This window comes from Leptonychotes weddellii, chromosome 3 (assembly GCF_054177405.1).
Source record: "Leptonychotes weddellii isolate Sample4059 chromosome 3, ASM5417740v2, whole genome shotgun sequence".
Taxonomy (NCBI): Eukaryota; Metazoa; Chordata; class Mammalia; order Carnivora; family Phocidae; genus Leptonychotes; species Leptonychotes weddellii.
Genome location: NC_138371.1, coordinates 31301321 through 31325378, shown reverse-complemented (window position 1 = coordinate 31325378; position 24058 = coordinate 31301321). Strand labels below are relative to the sequence as shown.

The 24058-nt window shown below is 37.3% G+C and overlaps 1 protein-coding gene and 1 long non-coding RNA gene across 5 annotated transcripts in view; one reads left to right on the top strand and one right to left on the bottom strand.

Annotated features, from left to right (window-relative positions):
• Nucleotides 1–18349, bottom strand: part of HYCC2 (hyccin PI4KA lipid kinase complex subunit 2) — a 49076-nt gene extending 30727 nt beyond the window's left edge. Inside the window, exons 1-6 of one of the 4 annotated variants that reach the window (XM_031042062.2) lie at nucleotides 18129–18167; nucleotides 17308–17409; nucleotides 16485–16540; nucleotides 11522–11701; nucleotides 6863–6943; nucleotides 5210–5325 (exon numbers count right to left, since the gene is read on the bottom strand). In XM_031042062.2, coding sequence (XP_030897922.1) covers nucleotides 5210–5325; nucleotides 6863–6943; nucleotides 11522–11608 — 284 coding nt within the window. In that variant the 5' untranslated portion in view covers nucleotides 11609–11701; nucleotides 16485–16540; nucleotides 17308–17409; nucleotides 18129–18167. Of the gene's footprint in view, nucleotides 1–5209; nucleotides 5326–6862; nucleotides 6944–11521; nucleotides 11702–16484; nucleotides 16541–17307; nucleotides 17410–18128 lie in introns of all 4 variants that reach the window. The other 3 variants (XM_081813888.1, XM_081813887.1, XM_081813889.1) reach the window with 3 other exon arrangements.
• LOC145720744 (uncharacterized) overlaps nucleotides 1–24058 on the top strand; it is a 253598-nt gene that overhangs the window by 126804 nt on the left and 102736 nt on the right. The window lies entirely within an intron of this gene.

Genomic DNA, 24058 nt, shown 5'->3' with positions numbered 1-24058 from the left:
CACCCAGGCACTCCCATGAACCACTTTTTTTTTTAAAGATTTACTGATTTGAGAGACAGCACAAGCAGGGTAGGGGGGGACTGGAGAGGGGAGGGGCAGAGGGGAGAGAGAGAGAGCACAAGCAGAGGGAGCGGTAGGCAGAGGAAGAAGCAGACACCCCACTGAGCAGGGAGCTCTACATGGGGCTCGATCCCAGGACCCTGAGATCACAACCTGAGCCGAAGGCAGATGCTTAACTGACTGGGTCACCCAAGTGCCCCTCTTATAATGTGAATTTTATATTGTGAAATGATTTAAGTAAACCAATGTAACTATATAGAAAAAAAATTAAACTGTTACTTTAAGTTGGGATAAGGCCTTCTCTGAGTGTTATATAGCACCCTGCTGGCTAATAGAGGATAATCACTAAAGCTGAATTCCAAAACAATGTGTTAGAATGCAAGGAAAGCCAATGCATTTTCTATCACATGTGTAATACTGGAAAGACCCATAAAAAGAACCAGAATTCCAGACTAAAGCACGATCAAAGGTCAATGACCATGGAAATTTGCTTGATTCTATATTCCTTCCATAACTCTAATATTATAACCAATCTAATATTATAACCAACAAGATAAGAGTATTATTTTACTACAAACATTATGCAATAATAATAGTATCACTAACATTTACTATATACCAGGCATTGTGCTAAGCATGTTTCAGATGTCGCCTCATTTATTCCTCACAACAACCATGTATGTTAATATGTGGTAAGGAATTTGGCCTTGCCCAAAGAGATCTCGGTCTGGCCTTTGCCCTCAGCTGCCCTCAGCTTCTGGGAAGTAACCCATATCATACCTGACAGCTTTGTTTCAGGTGGGGGCTGGTAACACAGAAACATAAAATAATCCTGAAATTTGAAATACCCATAACATCTTGGGTGATATAAGAAAAACATAGGCGGGCGCCTGGGTGGCTCAGTTGGTTAAGCGACTGCCTTTGGCTCAGGTCATGATCCTGGAGTCCCTGGATCGAGTCCCGCATCGGGCTCCCTGCTCGGCAGGGAGTCTGCTTCTCCCTCTGACCCTCCCCCCTCTCATGTGCTCTTTCTCATTCTCTCCCTCTCAAATAAATAAATAATTAAAAAAAAAAAAAAAAGAAAAACATAGGCAGTGCCAGAAGAATTCCATAATAAAATGGAAATGGTATGTGCAGAAAAGTGCTACCAGGGAATGCAAAGAGATGCTCAGAATACTCATCAACAGGGAGCCTCTTTTTTCCCTAGGGTGAACTCTGGCACTACCCGACAAGCTGCTAGATTCTACTGTCACCTAGACACAGAGTGATAGTCACTCACGGACCAACAAAGAACTATCTGATTTATGGATGGCAGTTCTAAAATGAATGGACTTATCTTGTTTGGAAGGCTGCCACTCCGACTGAAGAAGGTTAAAAACAAATCAGGTTGGTAGGTGGACTTAACTGTATTCTGTTAACCACAATGAGTTTTTACCAGCTCATAGGTAGTGGCCAAGGGCCTCCACATATGGTCCTGCAGGAGGGCAAGGGAAAACTGGCCTATTAAAGGGATGCCTGCAAGGGGAATAACCCTATGGAAATCACCATGGGAATTTGAGGAGTGCATTAAAGTAGGATTATGCCTATACCTATCAGGGGAATCAGAAGGCAACCGGTATCAATGACTAGACATCCCAGTGTGCTTGAAGTGACCATCTGTGTCCACGAAATGAGTGGACACAGCGGTACTGCAGCGATGCAGAGATGGGCTGAATTTAGACATATTCTTTTTACACCCTGAGGTAAAAACTGCTGGTAAGAACTGTTGTTTGCCAACAAGAGAGACAAAGATTGCAGATGGCTATGGTGCAGATTACCCTGGGGTAAGGCCCTATACAGCTGACAGCTGGACTGATGCCAGTAGACAAAAGGGTCCTGACAGGAACAGACACTCTGCACTCAACTTTGCTTATCTGATGGTAGGTCAAATGTTCAGAGTACTATAAAAGGACCAGAAGATATTGCACCAATTTGGACTGCTGAGTCACATGTTTTTCAGAGCAAGGAATACACTTTACAGCCCAGAAGGCCTAACAATGTATAAAGAGATATCCTAACCATAATGGTTTGACAGATACGTGGAACAAGCAACTGAAACATCTCTCATCTAAAATGGGACAGGGAAAAGGGGGTGGGAATGAAGCACGAAGGGCAGGTTTACACAGGACAGTCACCACTAGACAGATTTCTCTGCTTTTCTGGGGATGTGGGAAGAGGTGGATAGACAATGTTGGTAAGACTACGCAATTCTTTCTAACATAATGGTATAACTATACTTCTTCTTTCTTCCCCACAATTCAACTTTTCTTTTCCTATCTAAAGCACTGGTCTTGGGGCGCCTGGTGGCTCAGTCAGTTAAGCGGCTGCCTTCAGCTTGGGTCATGATTTCAGGGTCCTGGGATCGAGCCCCGCATCGACTCCCTGCTCAACGGAGAGCCTGTTTCTCCCTCTGCCTGCTACTCCATACCCCCCCACTTGTGCTCGCTCTCTCTCAAATAAATAATTTTAAAAAATAATAATAATAAAGCACTGGTCTAGGACCAGGGCTGTAACTGCAGGTGCCAGAAGCAGAGGATTTCTAAGCAAGAAATTGTAACTGTATCTTTAATTCTCAAGAGCTGATGGGATGAGTGGTACCTTCATCCCATCTGGCAAAACTGGGGTTGATACTGAGTGCAGATGTATCACCTAGTGGTCCAGAGCTCACTAGTTCTTGGGGCACCTAGAAGGCTCAGTCAGTTAAGCATCTGCCTTCGGCTCAGGTCGTGATCTTGGAGTCATGGGATCAAGGCCCGCATCAGGCTCCCTGCTCAGCGGGGAGTCTGCTTGTCCCTCTGCCCACCACCCTGTTCATACTCTCTATCTCTTAAATAAATAAAAATAAAATTTTTTTTTGAGTTTTTTTATTTATTTGAGAGGGGGAGAGAGAGGAAACAAAACCACAGAGCAGGGGGAGGGAGAAGCAGACTCCCTGCTGAGCAGGGAGCCTGATGCGGGGCTTGATCCCAGGACTCCAAGATTACGACCTGAGCCAAAGGCAGATGCTTAACCGACTGAGCTACCCGGGCACCCCTACATCAGATTCTTAAAAGGGTGAAACCATTTGTTGGTGAGACCACTCCTGCTTTTAAACCTGATGAAGTCAAAAAGAAGCCTGCAAACCTGAGTGACATTGTTCTAGGAGACATTCTGGTAATATGAGATGATAATGAACTGCAATAATAGTTAATGACTGAGTAAGACTCTAGTAATATGCCAGTATCTTTGACTTATTTTTCAGGTCACACCTACTGGCATTATGTGTTTTGCTATAACACTGGCATGGTTGTTATTAAGGTTATAATACTCATATTGATGTACTGGTAAATTGCGTTAAAGTCTCCTTAGGATGAATGCTAAGAAAATGACCAGCTTGAGGGAAAAACTGGACCTAGCTAACCATCAGTTAATTTCTATGATCAGTATTTCTGCTCAAGTTTATCGTAAGGAACAAACAGTAGTAGATGATGGGGGTAGGGTGGGGTGGAAAATAATAAAAAATGGTACAAAAATACGAAAATGTATATAGTGGCTTTGTAGAACAAATTAATTGTTTCTTCAAATCTATTCCTAACTTACAATGGCTCTTCAAATGTTGGGCATATTCATAATGATCATATTTATGTCTGTGTCTGTCATATAAATGCTATACTAAAAGTAGATGCCCAGGTAAACATGATTGTTTTTGTTTAAAAGAGCCTAGGCCTGGGGCGCCTGGGTGGCTCAATCGTTAAGCGTCTGCCTTCGGTTCAGGTAGTGATCCCAGGGTCCTGGGATCGAGCCCCACATCGGGCTCCCTGCTCAGCGGGAAGCCTGCTTCTCCCTCTCCCGCTCCCCCTGTTTGTGTTCCCTCTCTCGCTGTATCTCTCTCTGTCAAATAAATAAAATCTTAAAAAAAATTAAAAAATAAAAGAGCCTAGGCCAAAGGCCAGGGCATGGTCTGTGTAGTAAAGAATTTGGCCTTGCCCAAAGAAGTCTGGCCTTTGCCCCCCTGCGAGGAAGTAACTTATGTTATACCTGACAGAAGTGTCTTTGTTTAGGATGGGGGCTAGCCACACTAGAAACAGCCACCATGGGGTGCCTGGGTGACTCAGTCAGTTGAGTGGCTGAGTGGCCAGCTCTTGATTTGGGCTCAGGTCATGATCTCAGGGTCCTGGAATTGAGCCCAGTGCTCAGCAGAAGAGTCTGCTTGAGGTTTCTCTCTCTCTCCTTCTGCCCCTCCCCCTGCTAGTGCTCTCTCCATCGCTCTAAAATAAACAAATCTTTGAAAGAAAGAACAAACAAACAACCACATACCATGTGATTTAGGGTGGGGCTTTGGGTCACACAGCCTCAACCAACTGGGAGGCTGAGATCAACCTTGTGAGCAACCAATCTAACCAGTCATACTTATAAAAATGGAGCCCAGTGAAAAATCTGGACACTGAACCTGACTCTATGCATACTGTCACACATTAATGCTCGGAGGGTAATGCATCCTGACTCCATGGGTGAGGACAACGGAAGCTTTGCATTTGGAACCCTCCAGATTCTATCCTATGCATCTCTCCCTTTGGCTGACTTTAATCTGTATTAAACCTTCCTTGTAATAGACCTTAACTCTGAATATAACAGCTTTCATTCTGAAATGAATGAGGAGTTCTGAGTCCTTCTAGTGAGTTATCAAACCTAAGAGTAGTTATAGGAACCCTCCAAACTTGCAGTTGGTGTCAGAAGTGAGGGCAGTCCTGGGGACCATGCATTCAAACTTTGTAGTTTAACTTCAGGAAGGTAAGTACTCTCATTAACCCATTCTGCAATAAAGAAAGCAAAGTGAAGAGAGTAGATAAACTGCCTGAGAGGGCAAGCTTCTAAGTTGTAGTGCTAGAACACAAACCTTAGCTTGGATGACTTTATGCCCACACTTTTAGTTTTTACATTACTTTATACAAGATGACCATTCACAGTACCATGCATTGGATGGATAGGTATTTAACCATTATAATGTATTTCACTAGTATGAGATCTTAAACCTTTTGCCTCTTCTCTCATCAAACTTGAACCAAAGTAATTATAGTTAACTATTAAGCACAAATTAATAATTATTACTATCTACAGTTTTGACCATTACCGGTTTTGTGCAGTGAATGTTTCCCTTTGAGGATGAAGATCACTATAAACAACCCTGATGAGATCATGCTGACACAATGCCCCTTCTGTCAAAGCCATGGATCCAATTGTTGAGGGCTACAAAAAAAGATGGAAGTATCTTTTAGAGACACAGTATCTCTAAAATGAAGTAAAAATCTGTATCATGTAAGGATATTTAATTTTGTTTTAACATTAAGGCCATTTCTTCTCATTCAAAACCCTTTGCATTTTTCAATTACATACATTCCATACCTCTTTTTGGAAATTGTATTTAATATATAAAACTAAAAATATACTGCTTTATTTTTTGAAAGATTATAGAATGAATCTATATTTAGGACACAAAATAAGAAAAGTTGCTGGAAAGACTAAAGGTTACAAATACACCACTTTCATTATTTTTTATTTTTTTCAAATACATCAATTTTAATCTGTTTGTACCCCAGAGCACACAGCAGTTTTGAGACTGTGCATTTAAATTTTGCAGTTTGTCTAACTTCAGGTAGGTGGATACTCTCATAAACCCCATTTTATAATGAAAAAGAAAGGTGCATGGGTTAAATGGGTGATGGGGATTAAGGAGTACACTTGTCATGATGAGCACGGGATGGAGTATGGAATTGCTGAGTCACTATATTGTATATCTCAAACTAATAACACTGTATGTTAACTAACTGGAATTAAAATAAAAACTTAAAAGAAAAAAGAAAGGTACACAGAGTTATGTAACACAAACAACAATGAAGATTATGATCAAATGTTTAATAGTGACATAATTAATTTCATGTTTCTGAAGTTAGAAGCATCCATTCATAAGTGCTCCATTAGCCTCCATTTTATTACATAACATGATACACAGAACTTAATTAAAATCTATTACTCAGAAATATTCTATGCTAAAACGAGCCCATTCTATTGCAGGTATTCGATTTCCAGTACAAAATGAAGTCCCAGGGGAATTAATTAAGAAAATAAATAGCTGCATAGAACTATGAAACAACTGGATACTGTCTGTTGATAAGAAAATGGAAAATAATTTTTGGCCTACTGGCAAGTTTCTTTAAAGGCTTTCCTTATACTTTATACACTAAAGGTCACTACAGACCAGAAGCTTGATTCGTAACATACATCCTTAAATATAAACATCAGTGTTCTCACATTCTTCAACCAAATAAATACAAGCAAAACTCAGAAGCATAATATTAACGAATAGCTACAATGCATCAATTACAGACTCCTTTAAATAGAAATAATTTTAGTGTTAGAATCCTTCTAAGTAGACATTTTCCTAAAAAATAATAAAAAATTAATCTAACACAAATTTCTAATTATGGGATACTTTAAAAAAATGAAAGAATATTTTTATGAATTCATAAAAGACTAATAAAAAAAGTGAAAATGATAGTGGTGGAGGAATAAGAAAGAAAGAAACAAGAACTAGAGGGAAATTTTCCATTAATTACTTTCTGCCTCTCTTGATAGAGCTTAGCTTTACATCACTAGTTACAAGCACCTACTTTTAAGAAGTAAATCAATAAAGATGTGTTAGGAACATTTATCTCGGATAAGAAATTAACTTTCATCTCTTACTCAATATAATTTTAAATAATTCTACCTTTCTAATCTTACTTACCTCATGGTATATTGAGGGCTTGGATAAGGAAGGGATAGTAAAAGATAGAACTTTATTGTTTCCATCTTTATCAGCAATTTCCTATAGTTAAAAAAAATAATATACAAACATAAATAATCACAGGACTATTCTGTAAGAAATAATTTTTTTTTTTTAAAGATTTTATTTATTTATTTGAGAGAGAGAATGAGAGACAGAGAGCATGAGAGGGAGGAGGGTCAGAGGGAGAAACAGACTCCCCGCCGAGCAGGGAGCCCGATGTGGAACTCGATCCCGGGACTCCAGGATCATGACCTGAGCCGAAGGCAGTCGCTTAACCAACTGAGCCACGCAGGCACCCAAGAAATAATTTCTTAATTTACCAAATATATCACTGGCAACTGAGGAAAATTTTTAGAAATAGTAATATATAAAGAATAGGGATGCCTGTGTGGCTCAGTTGGTTAAGCATTTGCCTTTGGCTCCCTCTCCCATTGCCCCTCCCCCCATCCTCTCTCTCTCAAATAAATAAAAATCTTAAAAAAAAAGACCCTCATTTGAGAGGTGCCCCCCCAAAAGAAAGATGCATCCTTTTCTCTGAAGACTGAGAAACTTTAAGAGGAATCCAAACAAACAGGCCTTATTAAGTTTCTCCCAATTTTACCCTTAGCTCATTCCCTTTAAGTCCTATCATATTTTCCAACAACTTTCCACTCTTCATCAAACCTAGTATAAAAATACTCAGGCTTGGGGTCCCTGGGTGGCTCAGTCGGTTAAGCATCTGCCTTCAGCTCAGCTCATGTTCCCAGGGTCCTGGGATCGAGCCCCGTATCGGGCTCCCTGCTCAGCGGGGAGCCTGCTTCTCCCTCTCCCACTCCCCCGTTCGTGCTCTGTCTCTCTGACAAGTAAATAAAATCTTAAAAAAAAAAAAAAAGAGTATTACTACCCTAGTGTATCTTTTCCAACCAAATTTACACAGTTCAGTAGTTGAGTTACCCTTTGAGAGATATGGAACACAATACTATAGCTAAATCAAATGCAATGTGACAGCAAAGACACGAAGCAGGCACACAAATCAATTTTCATGTTAAATATACAGACAGGACAGGGAGATTACAACTGATTAAATCTGAGTGAAAACAGGTATGTTTTTGCCAAGAAATACACTTATTTAATTAAATAAGAAAAACACAACATTTTAACACAGAATGAATCTTGACTAAAAGAAACTGTCACAATTATTTAGCAAAAGACTAATGACCTGAATTAAGTTACACGTTAACATAATGAATATTAGTCCATGTGATTAAGTTCATATTTAGGTAATTTCTACTGAACTGCAAGATAATTCTTGTGTTTTCTTTTAAAAGCATTTTATCTGGGACGCCTGGGTGGCTTAGTCAGTTAAGTGTCTGCCTTTGGCTCAAGTCACAATCCCAGGGTCCTGGGATCAAGTCCAGCATCAGGCTCCTTGATCAGTGGGGAGCCTGCTTCTCCCTCTGCCTGCTGCTCTCCCTTCTCTCTCTCTCTGACAAAAAAAAAAAAGGCATTTTATCGTTCAATGAAAAGGACAATGGTGTCCTTCATTTCTACAGTCTCTGGCACTTCCAGTGTTCCATAGGTATCAATAAAAATCTGCCTATAGACACTAGCAAAGAGAGGGATGAAATGCTCCTCTGGAATCACTCCTTATCTCCACTGCCTCATTTTAGTCTGCTTCCTTTACAACTCATATTAGTATACATAACTAGCATAAAACCCAGACAGAGAAGGCTGCCCCCCCTCAGTAGACCTAGCAAGAAGGTCAGAGAGAGACTGAGTAGTTATACAGTACAAAAGGAAGAAACAACAATAAAAACAACTATTGTCAACAAAACACAAACCCAAAAGAACTTCCCTGTAGGGCTCATTTCTGAGTTTAATATGTCACAGGAGAGTACCAATTATATATGAACAATGGCCGTACCCCTAATTTTGGCAGGAAAATGGGTTTAAAAATTCCTTATGGAGGTCATTTTACTACTTTATAGTTAAACTAGATACTACCACATTTGGGCCATTATTTGTCAGAGAAAGTCTACAGTAAGATGAATGAACCTAATTTAAGTTATAGGCAATAAAACTTTAATTTTTATTCCTAAACTTCAAATTAAACCAAATAACTTTTATTTATATTTGTGTGTATCCCTGAAGAAGGACGTTCTGAAATTTGTTTAAGCTGAGGGCAATATAAAACTTCCCCTGGGGCTATGTGAAGCAAGTGAGAAGTTCTGGAGAGGGGGGCGGGGGGAGAGAAGTAAATACATGAAAGAAACCCAGTGCAGTAAGAAAAATTGAGAGCCACAGAGAAGAGAGAACACAGAAAGGGAATTAGAAGAAAGAAGTCTGAGGTTACATTTCTGACATATAATTGAGCACTTACCTTATAGTAACTATTTCTGAGATGCTAAAAGGTAATTAAACCATAGCACCAACAAGCACTGTCAAGAACTTGTCAGTATTCTGCTATAAAAGTATTTTGCTTCATTTGTCCCACTACGGAATTTTATTAAACAAATTAAAAGATAGCTTAATTTTCAACTTAATCTAAAACACTAAATTCAATTATTAAATCAACATCTATTAAGTGCCTGTGCTAAATACTAGAGGAGAGAGTAATATATGAAACAAATTTCCTGCTTTATTTATTTTAAAAATTTTATTTATTTATTTGACAGACACACAAACACACACACACACACACGGAACACAAGCAGGGGGAGTAGGAGAGGGAGAAGCAGGCCTCCCACTGAGCAGGGAGCCCGACAGGGCTGGACCCCAGGACCTTGGCATCATGGCCCAAGTTGAAGGCAGACGCTTAACAACCGAGCCACCCAGGCACACCTAAATTTCCTGCTTTAAAAGAAAAAACAATCAGGCAAGTTAGCAATTTTATACCTAGACCAGTTTTCATGTAAAAAAAACCTCACCCTTAACTTTGATACTCCTACTACTGTTAAAGACATTTATTAAACACCTCAGGCAACATGCAGATTCTCCTAATTGTTTTTAATTCTACTAACAATGTTTTTTTTTTTTTTTAAAGATTTTATTTATTTATTTGAGAGAGAGAGAATGAGAGAGAGAGAGCACATGAGAGGGGGGAGGGTTAGAGGCAGAAGCAGGCTCCCTGCCGAGCAGGGAGCCCGATGCGGGACTCGATCCAGGGACTCCAGGATCATGACCTGAGCCGAAGGCAGTCGCTTAACCAACTGAGCCACCCAGGCGCCCCCTACTAACAATGTTTTATTTCTCTTTTAGAGATGAGGCAACTGAAGTCGATATATTAAGTAGTGTGCCCAAATTTAAAGCAGCCAATAAATGCCAAGGCCTGGGTTTTTTTTGTTTTTTTTTTAAGATTTTATTTATTTGACAGAGAGAGACATCGCGAGAGAAGGAACACAAGCAGGGGGAGTGGGAGAGGGAGAAGCAGGCTTCCCGCCGAGCGGGGAGCCCGATGTGGGGCTCAATCCCAGGACCCTGGGATCATGACCTGAGCCGAAGGCAGATGCTTAACGACTGAGCCACCCAGGCGCCCCCCAAGGCCTGGTTTTAAACAAAATACAAGTGATTCCAAAGGCCATACTGCTTCCTTCAGATATATGTTCCAATGATAGAAATGTTTTCTAATGACTTTTTAAGGGATAATACTTGGAGGACTGAGCAGTGGTACAGAAGAATATCTATTTATACTGAGACTCAATGTTTTGTGAGGTACTTTATTACCTCTCAACTGTTAAACTTAATTTTATTATGTGGAGTGCTTGTTTACCATGAGTACTGAATACAGAGAACATAAGAATTCAAAGAGCAGGAATTTTCAATACCAATGTTCTAACTGGACACTGTGGGGAAAAAACCCAGAATAATGTTTAAGTTACTTAAGAATCTCTTAGAAAAAGAGTTTCAAACAGTACAGTATCAAAAACAAATTATCAAATGATTATTAAAAATAATTTCAAAAATTTTAAATGCAGCACATTCATAAACATTGGTCAAATAAAGTAACTTCAGGATAAGTCACAAAATATTAACAATACTATCAATTATAATAGTTTCACCTACTTTATAAAATGCCATTATCAGCGGGCGCCTGGGTGGCTCAGTTGGTTAAGCGACTACCTTCGGCTCAGGTCATGATCCTGGAGTCCCGGGATCGAGTCCCGCATTGGGCTCCCTGCTCATTGGAGAGCCTGCTTCTGCCTCTCTCTCTGCCTACCTCTCTGCCTACTTGTGCTTTCTCTCTGTGTGTCAAATGGATAAATAAAATCTTTAAAAAAAAAAAAAAAATGCCATTATCAGCAATTACTTATTAAGCCTTTCTATACTCAATTATATTAATTTAAATAAATTATTCGGTAGACCTTTCAATTTTTTTTTTAATAAGTATTCTTTTGTTGTTGTTGTTTTTAGAGAGACAGAGAGTGCATGTATTTGAGTGGGGGAGTGAGGGGCAAAGGGAGAGAATCCTACCGACGTGTGGCTTGATGTCATGACCCAGAGATCATGATCTGAGTCCAAATCAAGAGTCAGATGCTCAACAGAATGAGCTACCCAGGTGCCCCTAAGTATTAAGTATTACCTCAGAAGACTTTAAATAAAAGATACTTAAAATTTCCCAAACTATCATTTTCAACTTACCAAATTGTAAATTCCTAACAGAAGTGCTTCAATGCAACCATTACTCTGTCTGTCTCGGCTAACTGTAAGCCGTAAATAAACCCACATCAATTCTGGCAAGAACTGCAGTGTGAACCTCTTAAGTCGAACTTCAGAGCTACGATAGAGCTCAAACAGCTGGTGGCAGACAGGCTCCAGAAGCTAAAAGGAAAATAAAGTGCATTAGCTATTTCCATTCTTTTGGCTGTCACTGTGTTTTTTTTAATGCATATATACTGGTATAATATTTTAAAAATAAATTCTCAATATTAATTTTTGCATTTTTTTAATCAATGTGACCCAAACCTTAATCTCTATGTGCAGACTACATATTAAACTGACCAATCTACTAACTATAAGAATTTTGTGCCTGTATGATATCAACATATTTTTCAATACACTGTATCATTAAATTTATTAGATAATTAATTCTTTAACCAGTGTACTACATTTGTATTTAGTATGTTTCCTTTTCTATTATTACTAGCCCTTACTATCCTCCATTTGGAGGATACTCCATATTGGAAGAAAATAACTTCAAATGCTCTTGTTGGAAATAACCTTTAAATCTCAACTTAGACTATGATTTAAATAAATCAAGAAAGGGATTTTGCAACACATAATATTTAGACATCCAAAATGCTAGCTAATATTTTAAATACATACAAGTAAAACAAATGGATTACTTTTATGTTTTAAGACTGATTTAAATTCTAATTACATTTATTTGAAAGATTTTTGAAAAGGAGGCAAGTATACAGAAACAGCTTTTTCAGTGTTTAATTTTTCATATGATATCCCACAGTATGACTTACGAGGATCTTCATCACCTTGAAAACTAAAGAAAATGAGTAGTTTAAATAAACCTCTCCCTTTTTCTAATCATGTACTACCAAACTAGAATGGTTTTGTTGAAATAACTAGTCTACACAAAACTGGGTATGATTTTAAAATGCAAATAAAACACTACCAGGAAACTATAAAATCATGTTTAAAATTTAATACTAACTTTAAAAAAAAAATGAATCGTTCATTATTTATATGCTTACCTCTATTCTGAATGATTAAATAATGCATATACATTTGGAAATCTGCTTGAATGTAGTTATATATGTCTGTAATAATCTAACGCTCTAGAATAAGTCACTACTTTCACAACTGTAAATTAAAAGTCAACAAATCCAATGTTAATCATATGGTTAATATATTTAGATGAGTTAAGCTTAGCTCTTAAGGAAAACTAAAAAAAATTTACACACACTAAGCCCTTTATTTGAAATCACTACCATAGTATTTTTTTTATTTTATTATGTTATATCAATCACCATACATTACATCATTAGTTTTTGATGTAGTGTTCCATGATTCACTGTTTGCGTATAACACCCAGTGCTCCATTCAATATGTGCCCTCTTTAATACCCATCACCAGGCTAACCCATCCCCCCATCCCCCTCCCCTCTAGAACCCTCAGTTTGTTTCTCAGAGTCCATAGTCTCTCATGGTTCATCTCCCCCTCCAATTCCCCCCCCTTCATTTTTCCCTTCCTACTATCTTCTTTTAACATATAATGTATTATTTGTTTCAGAGGTACACTGTAATTCAAGAGTCTTACACAATTCACAGTGCTTCCCATAGTATTTTTTTTTTACTTTTTTTTTTTAATTTTTAAGTAATCAGTAATCTCTACACCCAACATGGGGCTTAAATTTATAGCCCCAACATCAAGAGTCACATGCTCTTCTAACTGAGCCAGCCAGGTGCTCCAGTAATATTTAAAATCTTAAAAAAAATTCCAATTTTCCCCTTACACAGAAATCTAGACCAGTCAGACAATCTGCCCAAAGTCACAGAAGTAGTGGTGGAAGAAGACACTTAAAATTCAGGTCTTCCGACACCAAGTTGATGCTCCCATTATACCACATTTCTTTTTTTAATCTTTTTTTATTTTTAAAGATTTTATTTATTTATTTGACAGAGAGAGACACAGCAAGAGAGGGAACACAAGCAGGGGGAGTGGGAGAGGGAGAAGCAGGCTTCCCGCTGAGCAGGAAGCCCAATGCAGGGCTCAATCCCAGGACCCTGGATCATGACCTGAGCCGAAGGGAGACCCTTAATGACTGAGCCACCCAGGCACCCCATCCACATTTCTTATACTAGAATGAACTGGAGGGCAGGAGGTAAGGATTGTTTAATTACAGATACTATATTCCACATAGTGTCAATAATGAAGTAATAAACTTCTGAAAATAGTCAACTGCTGGCATCTTTTTAAAGTACTGACAAAAATAGCTCTTTTGGGGAATTAAAGATCACTGCTCTCATAAATGTATTTATTAAAAATACATATCCATGTTTCCAATCTATTTTTCTCTTTAGTAAAGACTCCAAAATTGCTGTCTCTAAATTTTATTGGCTATGGTACAATTACAATTGGTTTCTTTCTTTTTTTAACTTTTATTTTAAGTAAACTCTACACCACACGTGGGGTTCAAACTCATGACCCTAAAATCAAGAGTCACACACACTACCGACTGAGTTAGCCAGGTGCCCCAATTACAATTGCTTCTGTTATAAAGACCTTAAGTTCCCTTCCTCAGTAGCCACAGTGGCATGTAAGAGACTACATTTTAATTAGGCATAGCAAAGAAATACAGAGTTGCCAAAATTTTTACTCTGCTTTCTTTTTTAAAAAGGGGGGGGGAGGAATAGCTGGCAATCCATTAACTTCTGGTCAGAAATCAATGATGAAGGAAAGAGAAGGTATAACTGCAGGAACAATCTTTGAGGGGGCTAGAGAAGATGTGATCCAGGCCTAAGTGAAGACAGCCTTTGATACAACCTGGGACACTTCATCCACCGCAGCAGAAAAGGCAGGAGAATGTAGGTGGAGAAGCTGGTAAAGTGATAGGTATGAATGGGAAAATAAGAGAATTCCCAATTATCTTCTTCTTTTTTAATGACACAGAAAGCAAGCTGAAGATGAGGGAAAGGAGGGTAAGATTAATGAGAAAAGGAATGTGTAAAATCCACAGTGGGGATAGTGTACCAAGAAAGTAAAGCAAGATTGCAAGACATTATGTGACTGAGATTTTTAGTCCTGCATTTTTTTAAAAAAGATTTATTTATTTTAGAGAGAGGGAAATGGAAAGAGAGAATCCTCAAGCAGACTCCCCACTGAGCACAGAGCCCCATGTGGGGCTCGATCCCAGCACCGTGAGATCATGACTTCAACCAAAATCAAGAGTTGGGACACTTAGCCGATGAGCCACCCAGGCACCCCTGACTTTCTGCACTTTAAATGCAGGACTAGGGGGTGCCTGGGTGGCTCAGTTGGTTAAGGATCTGACTCCTGATTTCAGCTCAGGTCATGAGCCCCGTATCTGCCCCGCGGCAGGCTCCCTGCTGAGCTGGAGTCTGCTTCTGATTCTCTCTCTCAAAATAAATAAATAAATAAAAGATAAAGTGGAGAAAGTCAACAAAATTGTTGTTGCAGCTGATTGCTCCAAGTATGTTCAGCTGTTCAGGTACAAGTGTGAAGATGAACAGCAGAGTTTTATCCAGTGTTGAGATTTTCCCAAAGAATGAGAACTAATGGAAGGAGAAGCAAAGGAGCTAATAATGTTTGCAAGGAAACAGACTATGATGTACTATGAAAATTTAGCTGGGTGAAGAGAGAAGTGTGATATGTGAGGGAAGAAGGAAAGGCAATCAAATCATGAAAAAGTGATAGGATTAATAGACTGGATGGAGAGCTCCTTGAAATGGAAGAGCTGCTAGAATGTCCAAAGGATCTGGAACAAGGGAAAGGAGAAAAATTAAGCAGTATGTTGGTCTAGAGATTAAAACTTCAGCTGCAGTACAGGTTGGCCATGATATGTAATACCAAACCAGGAAATACACTTTAAGAACTTTTAAGGTCTTTAAAGCAAAACTGTTCATAAAACTGTCATAAGTTTCAACTAATATTATATATGGCATGTGACAATTTTCTGAAATAATTTCCTGTTAACTAAATAAAACAGTTGATTGTCTTTCAGAATATAACAAAATCAGGACTACAAGGGTCTTCCTTCTAGGACTAAAGTCCAGAATTGGTTTGAGATGCTATAGAGCTAAACATTCTGCTTTTCTGAAATATGACATGGTTAGAACTTTATGACCTGACAAGAGAAAAGATGGAAAGACAGATCTGCTCTGGCAACTGGATGATTACAGTGACTGCTGTTGAGCCTGAATCTCTCAAGCTGTAATTTTTCCCCGTTGTGGCCATAACAAGGTCTCATATATGAGTATTATGAAGTATTACAGTTTAAATAATGTGAATAACGTTTTTTTTAATGTCATAGCTTCTAAAGTATAAAGGAAACTAATCCTTTTTATATACTTGTGACTCCTAATGAAAATGATAGCATTTCAGTGTCATTTTGTGTTTTACTATTCTTCTAATCAATATTTATTAAGTGTTCATCATGTACATGACAAAATATATTCTAGAGAAGTTACAAATATAGAATATATGACCACTGCCCATGAAGAGCTTACAATCTAAAGAGAAAGCATAAAACAAATTATAATAGGCAAAGCTTAAACGTTAAGACAGTGCAAAACAAGGGGTAGGAAATACACATATTCATTATTCAAACAGAATTTTGAAAACTCCTAACCAAAAAGGATGAGTATATGTATATGTGTATATACACATATATACATATATATATATAAACACATCTAAAGTTATAAAACATTCATAAATACACAGCAAGAGAAAAAAGAAGCAAATGAATCCTGCAATTGCTGCTACAAATAGCAACAGATGCAAGCCTAACTGAGAGCCAATCCAAGTTTAGGAGACAGGAAAGAAAGAGGTCAATAAGCAAGCTTTTAGTGATAGGACAAAAATTAAGATGCACTTTAAATTAAGCTGCTGGTTAGGAGATGATTACCTGAACTTCTTCAAACTCACTCCAGTACACAGCAGAGGCACTCTTGGAGGCTGTATCTGGGAAGATAAGAAGCTACTTTCCTGTGTGTTCCTTTTATTTTCATTTTAAAGCATACACGAATCCAGTGGTGATAAAACTGTATGTCATACTATTGTGTTAATGGAAAGATAATGTGTGTATTTTGCATTAATTAACATATAGATACAATAACTACATTTTCCCCCTTCTACACAAAGCTGAGTAACAGGAAACTCTTTTTCTAAGTTTATTCATCTTGACTACTTATGCTAAATAGTGCTTTCTCCAATCATTTCAAGCTAAATTTACTAGAAGCATCATTTCATGTCACCAGTTTGAGTTCACTCATTAGAGTAATATACACAGTTCTGTATCATCAATAGAATAACTGCAAACAACACTTAAAAAAGTCTGAATCAGTGTATGGCTAAAATTTGGATTCCAGAAAAGGAAACATTCCGAACAGGAAAGAGAGAAAAGTTTCAAATTAAATAAGTAATCCAATGAGATGATGGTCATTCAAATCAACAATCGAAACATACAGTCCTGAACAGAAACAAATCTGATCAAAACATTTATGTGGGCCCAGCACGCTTCCTGATCAAAACATTTAAAATAATAAGAGGGAGGGCAAAGGGAAAGCCAAAGCAACCATCAGAATGAAACACAGCAGAAAGAAAGTTTTCCAGTCCCATAAGAAGAATTTTTAAAAGGAGAAGGGAAAACTACAAAACTTACATATGTGTTTTAGTACACATATTTCATTTTACTATGTTGAAATTATTTTTCTTATAAACTTTCCTACCTCATTATTCGAATCTTGAATAACTTTATAGAGGGCTGGTACCAGTGATTTTTTCCGGTGTAAAGTTGCTGCATAATTGGTGATCTGAGTGTCAGGTAATGCCTAGAAGAAACATCCAAGGAAATCAAAAGCAAACTTAATATTTGGGAAGTCAGGAAATTTATTTTACCTGAGTTCCTCTTGAAAAGAACTATGATAGAGTCAACTAAGAAAAGTAAAAATAATACAAGAAATAACCATGAGAGTTAATAAAACAAATTAAGTTAGAATGTTATAGTATACAGTTCTTCAAACTACTCAACCATGAAAAATGATTAGAAATCACACATTATACCAAGATCTGCTGAAATAGGTCAACTTAAACTAATCTACTCTAAAAAAATAAGTATAGGATATATTTTAATTCTTGCATTTTATGTTTATAAAACATTTATTTCTACAGTATTCAGAAATTATATAGTTTTAAATCAAATCAATGGGTGATTTTTAATTATAGGAAATAAAAATATAAGGCACAAATCCTATGTCTGTGCCTTATTAAAGCTTGGAAGCTTCCCCTTTTATTCGATGTATTTAAAAATTCATATATCCCCTCATCAATCCTAACAACTATTTTCAATTTTACACATTACCTTCTAGTCATTATTCACCTTAGTGCCTTTTTAAAGACTTACATGTATAGAAACACATTATTTCATATTTTGCCATTTCCACTTCATATCATAACATTTGTTTCAGTTTCTCCAGAGAACACATATTCACTGTCTGAATTACTGACATATAGAATCATATGACACATTCTTATCCCCAATCCAATTTACCTTGAATTCTGATAACCATTCTTCCACAACACCACGTTCAGATCCCAGCATCTTCTTCTACCCTCTATTTCTCTTTTATCCCTGAAAGAAAAAAGCACTGAACGTGAGGATAGTATTATGTACTTAAAGAAACTACCAAAGGTAAATGATGTGCACCTTTCACAAAGAAACTAACCTAGTATATATTTCAAATAAGAAGCCATAGTTTTAGACTAGAGCTCAATTAAATTTATATTTATATTCATATTTAAGAAATAAATTCTGGGGGCGCCTGGGTGGCTCAGTTGGTTGGGCGACTGCCTTCGGCTCAGGTCATGATCCTGGAGTCCCTGGATAGAGTCCCGCATCAGGCTCCCTGCTCCGCAGGGAGTCTGCTTCTCCCTCTGACCCTCCCCACTCTCATGTGCTCTCTCTCTCATTCTCTCTCTGTCAAATAAATAAATAAAATATAAAAAATAAAAATAAAGAAAAAAAAGAAATAAATTCTGTTTTTAGTGGTACATTTGAAACCTATTTCCCTAATACTTTTTATATTTTCCTCAACAATTATATTTCAAAGAGGCAAAAACAAATTTAGTGAAATCAAACTGCACCTTACCCAAGACAAACGACCAGTCTACGCTTAGAGCTTTTACCAAATATACAACTGGAATTAGTTACATATCACAGAACAAACCATGTGACAGATAATAAATGACAAAGACAAAAACGCTAGAAATCAAGGTGATTATAAATGTATATGTACTATACGAATAAGGCCTTTGAAGAAGGTGGATTTATATATGTTTTCTATAATGGAAAGATGTCCAAGTAGAAAAAGCAAGTTGTACAATTATGTAAACTATAATTCCATTAAAAAACTATATAAAATGTGAAAAAAGCCTGGAAGCACATATATACCAAACTAGAGTGTCTACCTCTGAAAGAAGGTATACTGAGGATATTCTAATTATGTAACTTTGAATTATAGAAAAAAAAAATAAGCACGTATTATTTTTAAAGTGAGGAAGACAATTAAAAGGTCTGGGTTTTAATTAGATTTAAAGGCTCAAAAGGTAAGAACTAGAAGAAATAAAGAACTTCTTTGACGGGGAAGGAAACATCTTCAAAGCAACTGAAATAAAAATTTATTAAAAAGATAATTATTTCCTAAGAATGTGTCAAATTTCACACTAAATTTCTACCTACAAAAAGGAATCAGATTTTCTAATTCTTCCCTTCAATTCCAAAAGGATTCTTTAATGTCTCTATATAATGCACTACACCAAGTACTATATAAGGAAGGAGTACAGAGGAGTAAGACATGTCCCTTATTTTTTTTTTTTTTTTTTAAAGATTTTATTTATTTGACAGAGAGAGACACAGCGAGAGAGGGAACACAAGCAGGGGGAGTGGGAGAGGGAGAAGCGGGCTTCCCGCCGAGCAGGGAGCCCGACGTGGGGCTCAATCCCAGGACCCTGGGATCATGACCTGAGCCGAAGGCAGACGCTTAACTGACTGAGCCACCCAGGAGCCCCAAGACATGTCCCTTATTTTCAAGTAGCAAATGCTGTTAAGATAGACTGATGAATTTAGTCAAAATAAATTGCAAAAGAAAAAAGAGATAGTAGGGAAACCTACAGACTAAAAGAGATTAAAAAAATCAATAGCCAAAGTATGAATCTCTTTTGGACTCTGATTCAAACAATTAAAAAGAACATTACACAACTGGAAAAAGCTGAACATGACTGGTTATTTGATGATATTAAATTAAGTAATTATTATAGGTTATTTTTATACTTGATAATGGAATTATAGTTAGGTGTTTTTTTTTTTTTAATAGTGCTTATCTCTTAGAGTTACATACTGACATATTTACTGTTGAAATAATGTCTGGGATTTGCCTTAAAATAATCAGGGCAGGGGCAGGGGGAACCAAACAAGGCAAGTGAATTAGGTATAGATGAAATACGATTGGACATGAATTGATAACCATTCAAGCTGGTACACAAGTTTCATTACACTATGATCATCACTTTGTTATAAGTTTGAGATGTTCCATAATAAACTTTAAGAATAAAAGGATTAATGAACACTACATAAGAAGAAAAATGCCATACCTACACAAACTCAATTTTGCAAACAATTTCTGGGAGTTCAGACCAACTAAAGCCCATTATTAATAGACATGGATACCCAAGTGACAAACTCTTGCTGAAGAAATGAGACTCTTAAAAATAACTTCACAAAATAGAGCACAACCATACATCCAAATGGTAATGCCCTTCAAAGAAGTCATTTTGTAAGGTTCCTACATTTATTACAATGATTGTTCAAATCAATGTCAGAATGCCTTCTTTTCTTTTATACCAATTAAGTGCTACTAAATACTTTTTGTGGTTTTTTTTAAGGTTTTTTTTTCTTTAATATTTTATTTATTTATTAAACAGAGAGAGAGAGAGACAGAGACAGAGCAAGCACGAGCAGGGGAACAGCAGGCAGGGGAGAGGCAGGCTCCCTGCTGAGCAAGGAGCCCGATGCGGGGCTTGATCCCAGGACCCCGGAATCATGACCTGAACCGAAGGCAGCCGCTTAACTGACTGAGCCACCCAGGCGCCCTGCTTTTTGAAACCTAGTTCTTCACCTAAAAATGCATTCCATGATATAACTATGATTAATGTGCTTCTTACTCTATACAAATTATACCTCAATAAAAAAATTTTTATGAATAATTGTCTAAATATCCTAAGGTAGCTGCCTCTGAAAGTTTCTCAGAACCCAAGGAGGCAACTGACTAAAAAGCAAAGGTAAGATTCAGTCAGAAATTCATTGATCTGTTCCATAAATATTTTTTTTTTTTTAAGATTTTATTTATTTATTTGAGACAGAGAGAATGAGAGACAGAGAGCATGAGAGGGAGGAGGGTCAGAGGGAGAAGCAGACTCCCTGCCGAGCAGGGAGCCCGATGCGGGACTCGATCCCGGGACTCCAGGATCATGACCCGAGCCGAAGGCAGTCGCTCAACCAACTGAGCCACCCAGGTGCCCCCGTTCCATAAATATTTCTTAAACACCAACTTTAACAGCCATTATGCTAACAGCTGGAAATACAATGATAAAATCAGATGTAGTTTCACTATATAACAGATCATTTATCTAGTGAAGGAGACCAAACACATTTTTGCAAAGAGATGAGGAATAAGAAGAAAAGACACACAAAAGCGTAATAAAAGAAACCTAATATTGATGAAGGAATCAAAAAGGACTTCTCTAAGGTAAGCTGAGGTAACAAAGACCAACAGAGTGAAGGAATTAAGAAAAGAACATTCTAGGAAGAGGCAATGGCCTATATACAGGCCCTGTTGCAAGAGGAAAACATAGGAAGTTAGAGAATCTGAAAGAAGATCCAAGTGACCAGGAACACAGAAAGCGAGGGATAAGAGTTGAGGGTAGAACAATAGGCATGGACCAAATGGTATAAATGGGAATTTTTAGTCTGCATTAAGTATGGAAAGGACTAAGGATTTTAAGGAGATGAATAATAAGATTCAAAGTTTGAAAAGCTCACCTGGCTACAATGCAGAGAAAGGACTGGTATCCATTTTCAGAGCTAGCTACAAATTTCCCAATAGTATGAGGACCAAAAAAATTCCAGAATTGCTACAGCATTTGCTCTGAGAGTTCCTACCAAGTCTCCGGAAATTAAAACACCTGAACAGCTACTGACAATAAAAATGCTTTTTATTTACAAAGTACCTGGAAAATAAGTAAGCTAGGTTACATTTTTATTAAGCTTCAAGTAAGTATAGCAACGCAAAAACTACATTAGTTTCTCAGGAAATAATTTTTTTAGGGATAAGTTCTAATACCTTGATCTCCCTCTAACATCTCCATTCCTCTCAAGTCTCTTATGAAGGTATAAACAAAAGGGGTTGTTTTGTTAACATAATTTATAACACCTCTTCTTTCTATCACTTCATTATTTCTAATGAGCTCAGTGGACCACAAGATTAAGAAGAAAAATAGAATTTTACACTCTTTGAAAAGTGCTCCAGAAAAGGAGGTAAATACTTCTGATAAATTTATTACCATGCAAGGAAGAAAAGCATAATTTCACCATAGTGGTGACAGAAAGGACTTATTGCCAATAAACAAAATGGAACTTAAAAATAAACTCCTATATCTCTTTCGCTGGATTTCAATTGATTTTTATTTTTTATTTAATGGACAATTAAAAAGCTTTTTCTGCTCTGTATATCAACTGTTATCTCTATAATTTTACAAATATACTTAGCTACAAATATGAATTAATGGTTGATATTCTATTATTAAGTGTTAAAATATTGTAAATATATACCTGTAAAAAAAAAAAAAAAGGAACTTAGCTCAACTACCTACCGCACCCACGAAGATTAAACAGAGTCAACCATTTGGTATGTATTTTCCTTCCAGATATATATTTATGTACATGCATGTTCATACATGTGTGTATATAGTTTAAATATAGTCATTTGTTCATCATACATAGTATCCTTCAACACGTTTTTTACAATTGCTAAAAATATGAAAGACCTATAGATCTCTTTTTAACAGCTGTCGTGTTATTGATCCAAAAACTTACTCATTTAATAAATTACCAGGACACATAGATTGTTTTCAATTTTCTATATTACAAAAAAAATGCAGCAATGAACATCTTTATACACAGGTATACATTTCTGTTGTTCCTTTCTATAGTATAAATTCTAAAAATTGGATTTGAACTTTTAAGGCCACAGACAGAAATATTATTGATAGCATATCTATATATAAATAAACTCTCAAAACCATAATCCATCATATAATTTTTTTTTAAAGATTTCATTTATTTATTTGACAGAGAGATAGAGAGCACAAGTAGGCAGAGAGGCAGGCAGAGGGAAAGGGAGAAGCAGGCTCCCCGCTGAGCAGGGAGCCTGCTGTGGGACTCGATCCCAGGACCCTGGGATCATGACCTGAGCCCAAGGCAGCTGCCTAACCGACTGAGCCACCACCCAGGCGCCCTCCATAAATTTTTTTTTTTTTTAAAGATTTTATTTATTTGACAGAGAGAGACACAGTGAGAGAGGGAACACAAGCAGGGGGAGTGGGAGAGGGAGAAGCAGGCTTCCCATGGAGCAGGGAGCCCGACGCGGGGCTCAGTCCCAGGACCCTGGGATCATGACCTGAGCCGAAGGCAGACGCTTAACGACTGAGCCACCCAGGCGCCCCCATCAAGTATTTTCAAAACATATGACTGTCATATGTACAGAGTAATTTCTCACTGCTCTACTTATAAAGCTAATACCTCAGCATAAAAATATCTAATCTAAATAAATCAAAAAATAAAACGTTTAATTTTCCTACATTTATTAATATGATACACATGACTTTTAAAACTAGGATCATGAAAATGGTATAAGAATATTCAACTGAGTACCTATTGCCACAACATTAAAGATTTAATACACAAAATGCTGTGATGTACTTGAAAGAGACATGGCAAAAAGATATCAGAATGTATTTTATAGTATTTTAAAAGCCACTCTGCTTATTTAGTTAAGGTGTGAATCTTCTAAAATTAAAAACCACATTTATAGTTTACTCTTTAAACAATCTGGAAGTTATTTTATTTTTTTTTTTTTTTAAAGATTTTATTTATTTATTTGAGAGAGAGAGAATGAGAGACAGAGAGTATGAGAGGGAGGAGGGTCAGAGGGAGAAGCAGACTCCCTGCCGAGCAGGTAGCCCGATGCGGGACTCGATCCCGGGACTCCGGGATCATGACCTGAGCCGAAGGCAGTCGCTTAACCAACTGAGCCACCCAGGCGCCCTGGAAGTTATTTTAGAATGTGATATGAGATTAAGATCTAACAATGGGGACACCTGGGTGGCTCAGTCGGTTAAGCGTCTGCCTTCGGCTCAGGTCATGAT